Source organism: Rhinopithecus roxellana, chromosome 8 (genome assembly GCF_007565055.1).
Source record: "Rhinopithecus roxellana isolate Shanxi Qingling chromosome 8, ASM756505v1, whole genome shotgun sequence".
NCBI classification, from domain to species: Eukaryota; Metazoa; Chordata; class Mammalia; order Primates; family Cercopithecidae; genus Rhinopithecus; species Rhinopithecus roxellana.
The window spans coordinates 46,583,621-46,599,486 of NC_044556.1; the positions used below are offsets into that span (position 1 = coordinate 46,583,621).

The 15,866-nt window shown below is 39.8% G+C and overlaps 1 protein-coding gene across 1 annotated transcript in view; it reads left to right on the forward strand.

The window, feature by feature from the left end:
* The window catches only part of ARNT (aryl hydrocarbon receptor nuclear translocator), a 66,247-nt gene that overhangs the window by 23,292 nt on the left and 27,089 nt on the right, over positions 1 to 15,866 (forward strand). The window contains 4 exon segments of the mRNA XM_010387241.2: positions 772 to 816; positions 5,543 to 5,587; positions 9,688 to 9,732; positions 12,494 to 12,707. Coding sequence (XP_010385543.2) covers positions 772 to 816; positions 5,543 to 5,587; positions 9,688 to 9,732; positions 12,494 to 12,707 — 349 coding nt within the window.

Sequence of the window (15,866 nt, forward strand, 5' to 3'; positions counted from 1 at the left end):
ATTATCTAACAATCTTCGTAGTTGTTAAGTTACTCCTTTATGTAAGATCACTGCTTTGAAAGATGTTTCAGAAATTCGGTAACATGGCTTAGAGCAGGCTATAGAAATGAAACATGGACCTGAATTATTTATGTTAATTTTTTTCTTACCTTTTCTAAGTGGATTCCTGCTCCCTTTATTGAGGTTGTAGTCTGATGCAAAACTTTGGCAAAAATTGACTGCTACTCTAAGAAAGTGTTAGGGTAGCAGAAGGTACTTTTTTCTATTGCCCAGTTTTGTACTTTTTTTTTTTTTTTGAGACGGAGTCTCGCTGTTGTCACCTGGGCTTGAGTGCAATGGCGCGATCTTGGCTCACTGAAACCTCCACCTCCCGGGTTCCAGCAATTCTCCTGCCTCAGCCACCTGAGTAGCTGAGATTACAGGTGCCTGCCACCATGCCCAGCTAATTTTTGTATTTTTAGTAGAGACGGGGGTTTCACTATGTTGGCCAGGCTGGTCTCGAACTCCTGACCTCAGATGATCCACCAGCGTTAGCCTCCCAAAGTGCTGGGATTACAGGTGTGAGCCACCACGCCCGGCCCCAGTTTTGTTCTTCTTTGCTTAGTTTGGGACTATGAAGAAGAGGTAATGTAGCTTTGTTTGACTTCTGCGCTTCCTCTTTTCATTATTCCATTTGGGTGGGTGTACAGGTAGCTTGTGTTGAGAAATTTTAACTTGTTAATGTTTTGTATTATCAGCAGGCTTAAAGTATTTATTGTTGGCTTTCCTCAGGCTGGATTTTGATGATGATGGAGAAGGGAACAGTAAATTTTTGAGGTAAGAGACTGGAAAACTTTCCTTAGATGTCTGAGATTAAAAATTAGTTTATGATCTTTATACTTCTGACTTGTAAATTTTTGTCCTTAAGTCTAAGGAGAGTACTTCATCGTAAAACTATAGATATTCCTATATCTCAGAAAATTTTTAAGCATTCCGTTAATATATCTAGAGAAAGGATCTCAGTGAGGATAGGACAGCATTTACAAACCCTCTGTATCAGTTCTGTATTACTTCATAGCTTAAAAAGAACAATAGTTTGTTATTTCTCAATTCTGTGGATTGACTGCACGTTTATTCTGCTTATCTCACCTAGACTCATAAGACTGCATTCTCAGCTGGTCAGCTGAGAACTGGACTCAGCTGGGATGGCTGGGTATTTCTGTCTATGTGGTTTTTTTATCCTCAAGGAGGCCAGACTGAATTTTTTCGTGTGGTGATAGCTACAATCTACAGCACAAATCCCAGTGTGCAAGTGCTTATCAAACCTCTGCTTATATGACATTTGCTTATGTCTCATTGGCCAAAGCAAGTCATATGTTCCAGTTGTGAGTGTATGAGGGTGTTACACAAGGGAGTACATACTGAGAGGCGTAATTCATTGGTTGAGGTGTCATTAATCTATGACTCTGTCATACCGTACCTCTGACACCTGTTGACTCCTCTTATAGGTAGCAGGAATTGGAATTTGTATTTTTTTTTTTTTTGAGACGGAGTCTTGCTCTGTCACCGGGAGTGTAGTGGCACGATCTCGGCTCACTGCAACCTCCCCCTCCCGGGTTCTAGCGATTCTTCTGCCTCAGCCTCCTGAGTGGCTGGGACTACAGGTGTGTGCTACCACACCGAGCTAATTTTTGTATTTTTAGTAGACACAGGGTTTCACCATGTTGGTCAGGATGGTCTCGATCTCTTGATCTCGTGATCCACCCTCCTTGGCCTCCCAAAGTGCTGGGATTACAGGCGTGAGGAATTTGTATTTTTGAGTAATTAATATTCTGGAGCTTTTAAAATGGACTATTTGTTTGTTTTTTTTGAGACAGTCTTCCTCTGTCGCCCAGGCTGGAGTGCAGTGGTGCAACCTTGACTCACTACAACTTCTGCCTTCCAGGTTCAAGCGATTCTCATGCCTCAGGCTCCTGAGTAGCTGCGACTACCACACCTGGCTAATTTTTGTATTTTTAGTAGAGAAGGGGTTTCAGGTAAGGAAAAGCATGTTAGCCAGGCTGGTCCTGAACTCTAGGCCTTAAATGGTCCATGCGCCTCAGCTTCCCAAAGTGCTGGGATTATAGGCGTGAGCCACCATGGCTGGCCTATTTTCTTCTTATTTTTTTGAGACAGGGTCTTACTCTGTCACCGAGACTGGAGTGCAGTGGCACAGCCTTGGCTCACTATAGCCTCGACCTCCAGGGCTCAAGCAGTCCTCCCACCTCAGTCTCCTAAGTAGCTGGGTCTACAGATATGAGCCATAATACCTGGCTAATTTTAAAATTATGTTGCCTAGGCTGGTCTTAAACTCCTGTGCCCAAGCGATCCTCCCACCTTGGCCTCCCAAAGTGTTGGGATTATAGGCATGAGCCACTGTATCCGGTCTGAAAATGGACTTTTTAATATATTGATGAAGGAGTTCTTTCAGAAAAGGGGGATATTCTTGCTGAAGACCAATTGTTTGTCTTGTTTTCAAGTAAGGAAAACAGTAAGACTCAAAGAAAGGAAGAATATTACCCAGGTAGCCTGTACATTGCTGAGTAACAGACATTTGATAAAGGAGCCCAATTCAAAAAAAATGATTTGATTGTGTGGGTGCCCAGATTTAATATCATTTATTTATTTTCCTTCCTTCTTTCCTTTTTTTTTTTTTTTTTTTTTTTTTTGATTTTTGCTCTTGTTGCCCAGGCTGGAATGCAAAGGCATGATCTCGGCTCACCACAACCTCTGCCTCCCAGGTTCAAGCGATTCTCCTGCCTCAGCCTCCCGAGTAGCTGGGATTACAGGCATGCACCACCACGCCTGGCTAATTTTGTATTTTTGGTAGAGACGGGATTTCTCCATGTTGGTCAGACTGGTCTTGAACTCCCGACCTAAGGTGATCTGCCCACCTTGGCCTCCCAAAGTGCTGGGATTATAGGCATGAGCCACCGCACCTTAAACTTATTTGTTTGTTTTATTAACTAAGTTTTTTCTTTAATTGGGAAAGTAATATAAGTGTATTTTATTATAGAAATTTCAGGCTAGGCATGGTGGCTCACACCTGTAATCCCAGCACTTTAGGAGGCTGAGGTGGGTGGATCGCTTAAGCTGGGGAATTCAGGACCGGTCTGGGTAACATGGCAAAACTCCACCTGTACAAAAAAAATTATAAAAATTAGCTGGATGTGCTGGTGTGTGCCTGTAGTCCCAGCTACTTGGAAAGCTGAGGTGGGAGGGTGGTTTGAGTCCTGGAAGCAGAGGTTGCAGTGAGCCGAGGTTGTGCCACTGCTCTCTAACCTGGGCGACCTTGCCTCAGAAAAGAAAAAACAAAAACAAAATTTCAAACAGTACAGAGTTAAAGCACATCTTCTTTTCACTTTGGACCTTCAGAACTCATTTTTTTTTCTTTTGAGATGGAGTCTCGCTCTTGTTGCCCAGGTTGGAGTGCAATGGCGTGATCTCTGCTTATTGCAACCTCCGCCTCCTGAGTTCAGGCTATTCTCCTGCCTCAGCCTCCTGAGTAGCTGGGATTACAGGCGCCTGCCACCATGCCCGACTAATTTTTGTACTTTTAGTAGAGACAAGGTTTCGCCATGTTGGCCAGGCTGGTCTCAAACTCCTGATTCACTTGGCTCGGCCTCCCAAAGTGCTGGGGTTACAGGTGTGAGCCACTGCACCTGGCCTGGACCTTCAAAACTCTTCAGACAACTGCAGTTTCCAGTTTGTTGAGTATCCTTCCAGAAATATTTAGTGTATACACAATTATATATAAATGTGTATGTGTGAACATACACACACTCATCTCAGTTTTTGTTTTTACACAAAGGATGTCCATACTGTAAATTGCTTGCCATTTTTTAGTTTTATAATGCTTCATACAGTTAATAGCATCTATCTTCTTTTTTTATAGTAACATTTAAAGTTAAGGCTCATATTTCTGGCTACTGACTAGATGAACCTTGCCAAATACTCTTGAAAACAACAACCGTGACTTGGCTATCACAAAGAAATAGTTGCAAGTGGAAGTATAATTCTCTAAGAGGCCTCTTGAGACTTAATGAGTCTCAATAAATGTGAAGAAGGGAAGAGATTTCAATTTCTGGAGAAGATAGACTTTTTCAAACAACTTTATTGAGAATTCCTCCTATTTTAATCCTGAATTATAATGATATATGCTATTAGTGGAACTTCACTGTGTGTATGAAAGATAGGAGGGTAACCACTAGTCTTTTTTTATACCTGTGAATTAGCTCTAACCCTGAGTCATTGCTTCCACAAAATCCAGTAGTCACAACTACATGCAGATCCAAAGAAAAGTTCATTTATCCTTTTCCTCGTCATAAAAAAAGACTATCATAGTTATCTTACCAAGTCGGGTTGTTGTGCCTGAGAAAAGCACCACCAAATTCCCTTTCCCCCTTCTCTCTCTTTTTTTTGAGACGGAGTCTTGCTCTGTCACCAGGAGTGCAGTGGTGTGATCTCGGCTCACTACAACCTCCGCCTTCAAGTGATTCTCCTGCCTCAGCCTCCCAAGTAGCTGGGACTACAGGCGTGTGCCACCACGCCCAGCTAAGTTTTGTATTTTTAGTAGAGATGGGGTTTCACCATGTTGGCCGGGATGGTCTAGATCTCTTGACCTGGTGATCTGCCCAGCCTTGGCCTCCCAAGTGCTGGGATTACAGGCGTGAACCACTGCTCCCAGCCTCCCCCTTCTTTTTTCTGGGTATATATATACAAAATAATTGAAGGCAGAGTCTTGAAGAGATATTTGCACACTTATGTTTATTGGCCCATTTTGTGCAATAGATAAGAGGTCAAAGTAACTCAAATGTCCACTGACAGATGAATGGATACAGAAAATGTAGTATGTACCCACAAGGGAATATTATTCAGCCTTAAAAAGAAAGAGCCTGTCATATGCTGCAAGATAGATGAATCTTAAGGACATTATACTGAAAGAATAAGCTAGTAACAAAAAGACAAATGCTGTATGATTCCACTTACATGAAGTATCTACAACGTAGTCAAATGCATAGACACAGAAAGTAAAATGGTGGTTGCTAGGGGTTGGGGTGAAGGAGAAATGAGAAAATGGTGTTTAATGAGTATAGAGTTTCAGTTTTGCAAGATGAAAAACTTCTAGATATCTGTTGCACAACAATGTGAATATAGTTAACACTAAACTGTACACTTAAAAATGGTATATGGTAAATTTTATGTGTTTTTTTGCCATAATTAAAAAAAAATCCAAAGCTATCCCTTACTTTAGAATTGTGCTGACAGACCAGTCAGCTGTGTTGTCATTAGATCATCATCTTTTTTTGGTGTGTCTGGTAAGGGTAATGGAAATACCAGAAACCTGACAAATAATAGTTGTGGGTCTTTCAAGTTCTGTGGGGTGCTGCTATTTCTATCACTTTGTGATGTTTTTCCATTGGCTTTTTTTCTGTTGAATAGTTTCACCGCTTTCTAGTTTTCATTTCAGAGTGAAATAGATACAAGTGCAATGCTTTGAAACAATCCTTTTTTTCTCCTTCAGGTGTGATGATGATCAGATGTCTAACGATAAGGAACGGTTTGCCAGGTAATATAGTAGTAGGTAATATATCATAATATACAATATGATCCATGTTGTAGAACCAGACAATCCTAGCATATTGACTTTTAATTTTTTCTGGATGAGACTGAATTTCTTTGTCCAATCTCTTTCCTGTTTGGAAGTATGGGAAATTTAATATTATAACTATCATTTATGTTCAGGTGACATGGCTTCAAACTGGCAGTATATTTTATACAATGTTTTTCTGTGTATGTGATAACTAAAGCAGTGTGCTTGCAAGGTTTCCATAGAAACATAAATTATGGATTTTGTGTTTGCATTTATTATTAAATAGATCTACAAAAATAGGAATACAGATAATGGTTCTGTTATTTTATTTAATTTATTTATTTTGAGACAGAGTCTTGCTCTATTTCCCAGGCTAGAGTGCAATGGTGCCATCTCGGCTCACTGCAACCTTCGCCTCCCAGGTTCAAGCGATTCTCCTGCCTCAGCCTCCTGAGTAGTTGGGATTACAGGCGCCTGCCACCACGCCTGGCTAATTTTTGTATTTTTAGTAGAGATGGGGTTTCAACATGTTGGTCAGGGTGGTCTCGAACTCCTGACCTTGTGATCCGCCCTCCTCAGCCTTCCAAAGTGCTGAGATTACAGGTGTGAGCCACCGCACCCAGCCTATTTTATTTTTTTGAGATAGAGTCTCACTCTGTCGCCCATGCTGGAGTACAGTGGTATAATCTCAGCTCACTGTAACCTCTGCCTCCTGGGTTCAAGTTGTTCTTCCACCTCAGCCTCCCAAGTAGCTGGGAATATGGGCATGTGCCACCATGCCTGGCTAATTGCTAATTTTTGTAATAATTTTTTTTTTTTTTAGCAGAGATGGGGTTTCACCATGTTGGCCAGGCTGGTCTCGAACTCCTCACCTCAAGTGATTCACCCACCTCAACCTCCCAAAGTGCTGGGATTATAGGTATTAGCCACTGTGCCCAGCCTATTATTTTATTTTAATATGTATATATTTTTAGAGACATTTAATATATGTATATTTTTAGAGACATTTTAGAGACATTGTTTTCACTGTGTTTCCCAGGCAGGAGTACAGTGGCATGATCATAGCTCACTGCAGCCTCAAACTCTGGGGTTTCAGTGATCCTTCTACCTCAGCTTCCCAAATATTGGGATTATATGCATAGCCACCATGCCTGGTTGGTCCTGTTCTTTTAAAAATGACAGTAAGAGGCCAGGAGTGGTGGCTCATGCCTGTAATTCCAGCACTTTGGGAGGCAGAGGCGGGTGGATCATTTGAGGTCAGGAGTTCAAAACCAGCCTGGCCAACATGGTGAAACCCCATCTCTACTAAAAATATAAAATATAAAATATATAAAAATATAAAAATTAGCCAGGCATCGTGGTGGCACTCTTAATCCCAGCTGCTCTGGAGGCTGAGGCATGAGAATTCCGTGAGCCTGGGAGGCGGAGGTTGCAGTGAGCAGAGATGGCACCATTGCACTCCAGCCTGGGTGACAGAGCAAGACTTTGTCTCACGAAAAAAAAAAAAATGACAGTAAGGAAACAGTTTTTGTGGCAAGTAAAGTTTTGATTGAAAAAACTTAAATTTGTTTAAATTACCTATCAAGATGATGAAATATACTCTGTTTTTTATTAAATTCTTCTTAACTCAAATGTCAATTTTCTTTTTAGAAAGTTTTTATTAAATATTAGACAATAAATTATTTCTTTTTTATAAATTAAGTTTGCAGCTACCTCAGAAAAATGAATAATCTGTTATTTCAAAATCCAGTGATTAACTGAGCACTTAGCATTTAGTATTTATTCATTGCTGATGCTCCTGGTCTCGGGAACATACTTTGAAAACCATTGATGTAGAGACATAAGAAATATCAGGGGAAGTAGTTAGAAACTATTCTGAAGTGATGAGATGCAATCTCAGGCTTTGAATTAGAGGATATTAAATAAAATGCATTGTAGGGATATTTCTCTGGTAGCAGTTATAGAATTGATTAAAGGTATAGACTGTTGGACTATAAGGAGATAGATAGGAAGCTGCTGAAATAATAAGACAGCTATAAAATCTTGAGGGCCTGGGCTAGATTGGCAGTGGCAACAGGAAAGGAGTGAAGTTAAGAGGTTTTTGAAGAGTAATTTGTTTATCAAAGTTAATTGAAATAGATACTTGTCTTTAGGATGTGAACCATCTCTAAAATGAGAAGTTAATCATAGATATTTGGAGGATAGTTTTTCAAGCTTCATTAAAAAGTCAGACCATCAATATTATTGGTAGTAAAGGTCCACAGTATCTTGATGAAATTGCAAAAAGCCATGAAAACATGGCGTGAATGATTTTAGTCTTCATTTGTCCTGCTTAATGTGCATATATTTCATTCAGAAACACTGGGGTGGATAAGGGATTGTGGATCTGTAGTAGTAGGGGCAGTAGAAATAGGAATTTTAGATGCTTAACTTTTTTTCAAACAACAGAATTCATTCATATGATTTGTGAAGGTAGTGCATCTCACATATCCTCCTTGGGAATTCAATAGAGGGTCTTAAAAGCTGAAAATTGCTCAACTTTTTGAAAAAAAAGAAGTTTGTAGTTTGTTAAGGAACTATCTAGAAGAAATAACCCAAGGAATGTAAAACTCTAAACTGCTGAATATCACTTATTTCTCCTTCTCTTGTCGTCAGAATATATGCGTAAATTTTTACATTCTTCTTCCTTGTTACTGTGTTATTTTCTGTCTATTGACCATTTTATTAAAACATTCCCATATATTGATAAGGCTATTGTATTCATCATTTTTGATAGCTAAATAATCTTTTAGCTTGTTAACCTGTCATACTTAGACATTTTATTCAGGGCCTCTTTATCTATATAAATGTATGTATGTATGTATGTATGTATGTATGTATGTATGTATTATTTATTTTTTGAGACAGAGTCTCGCTGTGTCACCCAGGTTGGAGTGCAGTGACCGGATCTCAGCTCACTGCAAGCTCCGCCTCCCGGGTTTATTCTCCTGCCTCAGCCTCCCGAGTAGCTGGGACTACAGGCGCCCGCCACCTCGCCCGGCTAGTTTTTTTGTATTTTTTAGTAGAGACGGGGTTTCACCGTGCAGGCCAGGCTGGTCTTGATCTCCTGACCTCGTGATCCGCCCTTCTTGGCCTCCCAAAGTGCTGGGATTACAGGCTTGAGCCACCACGCCCAGACTTATAAATGTATTTAAAATGGAATTGACACATTCCTGATACATTGGCCTGCCAACACCTTGCTATTTCTTCAGTTGCCACCTATCATTACAGTATCTCAGTTTTCTGGAAAAATTTAGTGATGGTTCTTTGTATCCTTCTCCAGTGGAGGGGGAATTGTTACTTTTGATCCATTCCTGTGTGGCTATACTGCAGAGAAATGGCAAAGGGACTGAATCAAAGTTAAGAATTATTTTAGGAACAAATCAGTAATAGAGGACATGCCAGAAACCTAGTGCTTAGAGTTGTTTATATAATTTCTCCAGTGAAATCTGGTTGGTTATTTTGTCATTGTGTGTCACATGCATGTGTTGTTTGTGTGTGTGAGAGAGAGATTATATTTGTGATCACTTGTTTGATACTATCATCTTTAATTTACTCTGTCTTTAATTTTGTCATTATAGAATAGCACATGTGGATATCATTTTCTTTCCAGATTGGGAGCAGTGTATGAAAATGGTATTCCTGAATTCCTTTTGTTTGTTCTTGTTCAGACTCTGTATATCTTTGGTTCCTACAGAGATCAATTGGCAAAATGCTTTCTGTGTTTAGATCATGTTAATTTACAATATATATTGGCTTTGCTTTTATGTTGACCTTTATCTTGTAAGTTACTTTTTCTTTATCCTAACAGATGACTTTGTAGAGTTACAGGCAAGGTTCCTGCCTATAATTCCATTTCCCTCCTCTCTTCTCTGCATCTGTTTAGTTCTATATACTTTTCTCTCTTCTTTCTCCTTTTCTTTTTTTATCCTCCCTCCATTTCCTTTCTCTTCCTCCTTCCTTTTTTCCCTTCCTCCTTCCCCCCTTCCTTCCTTTTTTATTTTAATTTTAGCTTAGTTCATTAATTCTATTTTTAGGTCGGATGATGAGCAGAGCTCTGCGGATAAAGAGAGACTTGCCAGGTAGGAGAACAGTGTCTTTTAGCATGATGGAGCAGATGATGCTGCTTTTTCTATCCTTTTTCTTAATCTATCTTTTCTTCCCCTTTCTTTTTGTATTTTTCCTTATCTGTGGCAAGAGAGGACAAGATTTTTTAGAAGTTTGAGTGTAACAGGAACTTTGGCTTCCCCCATCAGAAAGTGGGTGAGTTGAGGGAACTTTGCTTAGGGATTTAAGACATTGCTATTAAGTTTTTTTCTTTATGTCAGTACTAAGTTTCACAGGACAAAAAGCTCTTAGAAGTAATGCAGCTGTGCCAGTTGGTGCTTTAACAGGGAAATACTCTTTTTATCAGAAAACCACAAATATATCTGTATTTGTGATTAGCTGCCAGTATTTAGGCCTCAGCATTTACTCCACACCTCTAGGAAACTCACACCAGTTTTCCTATGAAGACTCACAGCCTAGATTATTCTCACAACAGAACTAGTGTTGCTTTGGTGATATAATCCTTTCTTGTGGTAGTTTTCTAGAAAAGTTTTAGTTTCCTTGATGTGGCTATTTAAAAGACCAGGTTTCTGTACTTACGTGTCAGAAATCTGTCAGATACTAGGAAGTTGAGTGCTTTATGTTTGAGAGTAGAATTTTATGTCTTAGGCAAAGTGTAACTAAATATGGGCCTATGTGGTGAGACCCTTTTTGCCATTTAGAAAGGAGACTCTGGAATTCCCTTTGGAGACTGTTGTTTGTAATGCAGAAATACTGCAGAAGAAATATGCACAGACTTTTCTGTTTTCTAGTATCCGTGATTTGGGGGTGACTTAGGAAATAGATCATTGATGCTGATACCTATTTTTACTATTTTCCCCCTTTTTTCTACTATTTCCTCTTTAATCTGGGCCACAAACTCATTTTGCTGCCAGTTTAACTCGAGCTTCTTACTAACCCTTTCACTATTCAGAAAATGGATTTGGCATGATGTGGTGGAGAAAACATTGTCTTGGGAAGAGAGCAGCCTGGGGCAAGTCACTTACGTACTTGACCTCCCTTTGCTCTTCTCAGAAAAAAGAGATTTATGTTAGATTTTTAATTTTCTTTTCTTTTTTTTTTTTTTAACAAATAAAAAAAAAAACTTTTTGTTCAAGTAGAATTCTTAGGTGGTAACAGAAATAAATAAAAGAGATAAAGCAAGCCGGGCACAGTGGCTCATGCTTGTAACCCTAGCACTTTGGGAGGCTGAGGCAGGCAGATCACGAGGTCAAGAGATTGAGACCATCCTGGCCAACTTGGGGAGACTCCATCTCTACTAAAAAAAAAAAAAAAAAAAAAAAAAATCGCTGGGCGTGGTGGCGTGCACCTTTAGTTGCAGCTACTCTGGAGGCTGAGATAGGAGAATTGCTTGAACTCAGGAGGTGGAGGTTGCAGTGAGCCAAGATCCCGCCACTGTACTTCAACCTGGGTGACAGAGTGAGACTCCATCTCAAAAAAAAGAGAGAGAGAAAATATTTCAAGCAAATATTTGAGTAGAAGCAGAAATGTAGCATGTTGCTTGGTTATCTCCTTGAGGCATCCCGATGGAGGACACTGAGAAACTTAATGGGCTTTAAAAAATTCCTGTTGGAAAACTACTGGATTATTCCTGTTAACAGTGATATCTTTCTGTCTTAATTTTGAGGAAGTCAGTGTTGGAGCTGTGGTCTGTTTACCTGGGTGAGATTCAAATTGTCTCTTGCCAGACCTTTAATCATCCTCCTGTCCACTCCACTCCTGCTCTCCAGTTAACTTCGTCCCAGACGGGGGACCCATATAGGACTTTTAGTAGATGGTGTATCTTAAGTCTTGTAAGAAGTTGAGTGCACTGGCAGCACACCCAGATAAAGAAGGTAGGACTTTGTGCATTAATGGGCCAAATAAAACTTCAAAATCTTCAAATTCTGCCTTTTAATGTTGCAAATAAGAGACAGACTTACCATATTTTATAGACCAAGGAAATCTATACCATCAATTCTTGTATCAGCTGTGGAGCTACATACTTGAGTTGACAAAAATTGATCCTTTTATTTTCTGGCCTTTAAATAGTTGAATTAGTCAACATGGGAGTTAACCAAGCTGAGGTTATATGTTCCAATGGGACTTAAGTGAGTAAAATCAGCATTTAGAAATATTGTCATTTCTTTCTTTCTTTCTTTTTTCTTTTTGAGATGGAGTCTTGCTCTGTCACCCAGGCTGGAGTGCAGTGGTGCAATCTTGGCTCACTGCAACCTCCACCTCCTGGATTCAAGTGATTCTCCTATCTCAGCCTCCTAAGTACCTGGGATTACAGGGGCATGCCACTGTGCCCTGCTAATTTTTGTATTTTCAGTAGAGACAGGGTTTCACCACCTTGGCCAGGCTGGTCTCGAACTCCTGGCCTCAAGTAATCCACCTTCCTCAGTCTCCCAAAGTGCTGGGATTACAGGCATGAGCCACCATGCCTGGCCTGTCATTTCTTAAAACAGCTTTTTTTCTGAGGGAGTGGTAATTTGCAAATGATGTGAAGTTTCCAGGAAATAGGGGGAAGGGAATTGTATTATCTGCTTGTTCTCTGTCTGCCTTATTAGTTCTGTTTCATGCTTGCTTTGCATGAGAAGGTTGGCAAACCTTATTTTAACTGCTGAGACTTAAGCATCACTAAATCTGAATACCACATTCTTCAGCAGCACATTTGGTGTCCATATCACTCTCCCTGCTACCAGATGACCAGATGTGACCACCTGGATGGGGCTTCTCTCTCTTTCCATGCAGGGAAAATCACAGTGAAATTGAACGGCGGCGACGGAACAAGATGACAGCCTACATCACAGAACTGTCAGATATGGTACCCACCTGTAGTGCCCTGGCTCGAAAACCAGACAAGTTAACCATCTTACGCATGGCAGTTTCTCACATGAAGTCCTTGCGGGGAACTGGCAACACATCCACTGATGGCTCCTATAAGCCGTCTTTCCTCACTGATCAGGTCTCTGGGACTTACAGTTCTGAGAAAGTCTAGAATCTGGGTGAATCTCTTGAAAGTTTTCGTTTTTTGGACAAGAATTCAGCTTTTCAGGAAAAAGTCAGACAATGGGAAAATGAATTTCAGTTCTTGGTTATAACATTAATTAGCATTGGGACAATGAGAAGTAGAGAAGAGTTGTGAAAACCATTTAACAAGCTAATAAGTATTAATATTTGAGAACTTGACTCATGAATATAGCATAATATAGGATGGAAGAAGAACAGTGGAATCACAGAGGGAATGACTATGTCCATGGAACCAGTTTTCTTCCTTGCCTTTAAGGTTATAGAAGATGGAAGAAATCTATTTCTTATCCCTGAAGCAGCTTCTAGTTTTAGTAATAGAATGAATCTGTCCCTCCTTTGGTGATACAATAACTGAGAGTCTAATTGTTGCTTGGGATATGCTCTGTTACATTTGATGCACTATGAAAAACAGAGAAAAGGCATAAACATTTTCTGCCTTTTAGGAGCTTCATCTGAATATAAGTACGTGAGTGGCAGGATACAACAGAAAATGACAGGAAAATGCATAAAGAGAGGAATTGTATTTTTTAATTAGTAATTTTATGTGGGACTAGATAGACATATACCAAAAGGATGGCTAAAGTGAATAGAATGGCTAGACTTGAGTGAGGATGGTTAGGGAAGACTTCTGAGGGTAAGGAAGCCATGTTCTGTTTTGGTTATTAAATAACGTGATCATTACAGAAAAATTTGGAAAATGTAGGAGGTATAAGAAAGAAAAAAATTTACTTCAATATCAATTAAGTATGCCCTTAATGCCACCAATTTAATCAAATAATTAGAAAGGGGGAGAGAATATAGCTTGAGAAAATGGAATAAAAATTTTTCCAAATAGGATGGTCTACTTAAAAGTACATGCTTTATAGTTACATACATTGAAATAGTTAATATGCTTTAAGAGTACATGTGCAAGTATTCAACAAACTCCAGTTATGTACGTTTTGTGGGCAAACCAGGTGTGTTGTGCTGTGAGAAATAGAAAGAATGGTAAGAGAAATGGTTTTCTGGTGGAAACAGACATGTAAATAAATAAATTAAACATAGAACTAGTTCTATAATGGAAGTGCAGTAATGAATCCTGTAGAAATGCAGATATGGAAAATGAGTTGGGGAGTAGTGTTGTGGATTTTGGGAATCACTTGAGCAAAAACTTAGAAGTGTGGAATAATTGGGTTGTGCAAAGAAAGTCAAGTATTTTAGCATGTTTTTGGGAGGTAATAGGAAGGCAGGCTGGGATCTGATGATGGAATGTTTAGGCGTTAAAGAATTTAGATTTTAATTTTTATGCAGTGGGGAGACATCAAAAATGTATTAGCAGATCTGGTAGCATTTTAAGGATGGATTGAAAGCAGGGCAACTATTTAATTAGTTTTGGCAAAAGATGACTAGGACAGTGACAAAGCATTGGAAAGTAGAATTGATAAAACTGAGTTATCATTGGAATGTGAGAGAATAGTTAGATTTTGAGACTTCTAGCTTGGGAGGGTGCTGTTAAGAAAGAATATTGGAAGAGCATGGCAGATTGTTTTTTTAAGAGAGAAATAATGATTCAGGTTTTGGAATGTTGATGTTGAGTTGCTAGTAGAATATTTATAAATGTTTTGCAGATACTTGAAATTCAAGTCTGCTGAAAGCTCAGGAAAAAAAAAATTAGGTCTAGGGATATAGACTTGGGTATTATTTCGTAGTGGGGAAGAGTGAATATGATTTCCCAGGAAGAAAGTATGGTATTAATAAAGAGAACTTAAGATGAACTTTGGAAATGTCTACATTTAAGACTTGAACAAAGGAAAGGAAGTCGGAAACAGAAGAGGAAGCAAAAATTGGAGTACAGTCTCATAGAAGGCGATAGGAAAAAATAAAATGTAAAGGATAAGATGAACAAGATTGTCAGATTCTGCAGAGAGGTTGAATAAAGTGATGAAGACCCAGGGGAAGGGGCTTGAATTGGTATTTAGGAGGACATTAGTAACCTCCTTAAAAATATATGTATGCTGTTCCTGGCAGAACAAAAACCAAACCAAACAGGAAAACAGTAGTTTAGAGTGCAGATTGACGTGGGATTGAGAAATAATTGAAAGGTAAGAGGATAAAGCCAGTGAATATAACATTATTCTTAGTATAAGCTTGCTGCTTAAAAAGAGAGATGAGGGCCGGGCGCGGTGGCTCAAGCCTGTAATCCCAGCACTTTGGGAGGCCGAGACGGGCGGATCACGAGGTCAGGAGATCGAGACCATCCTGGCTAACATGGTGAAACCCTGTCTCTACTAAAAAATACAAAAAACTAGCCGGGCGAGGTGGCGGGCGCCTGTAGTCCCAGCTACTCTGGAGGCTGAGGCAGGAGAATGGCGTAAACCCGGGAGGCGGAGCTTGCAGTGAGCTGAGATCCGGCCACTGCACTCCAGCCCAGGAGATAGAGCGAGACTCTGTCTCAAAAAAAAAAAAAAAAAAAAAAAAAAGAGAGAGAGATGAGATGGGTCAAAGTGAGGGAAGATTTATATAGAATTGAGAAAACCTGATCATTTTTATAGGCCTCAGGGGAAAGAGAGAAAGTTGGAATATTTGTCAAGCAAGATCCTAAAAAGAGACCAGACAGTATGGAATTAAGAAGTCAATTATTGTTCATAGTAAGCCTTTTTTTTGACACAGGGTCTCTTGCTCTGTCGCTCAGGCTGGAGTATGGTGGTGTGATCTCAGCTCACTGCAACCTCTGCTTCCCAGGCTCAAGTGATCCTCCCACCTCAGCCTCCCGAGTAGCTGGGACTACAGTCCTGTGCCACCACATCTGGCTAGTTTTTTTTGTTTGTTTTGTTTTGTTTGTTTTTTTGTAAAGACAGAGTTTCGCCCTATTGTCCTGGCTGGTCTTGAACTCCTGGACTCAAGTGACCTTCCCACTTTGACCTCCCAAAGTGCTGGGATTACAGGCGTGAGCCACTGTGCCTAGCCCAAGCCTTTTTATTCTTCTTGAATCCTGAGATAGAGAGGAAGAGGTGGATAGTGACAGAGAAAGTGAAGAAATATGTATTAGAAAAAACTTTCTTATTTTTGAAGGTAACGACGTTTAGGGTGGAAACCTGTGACTGTGGATCAGGTG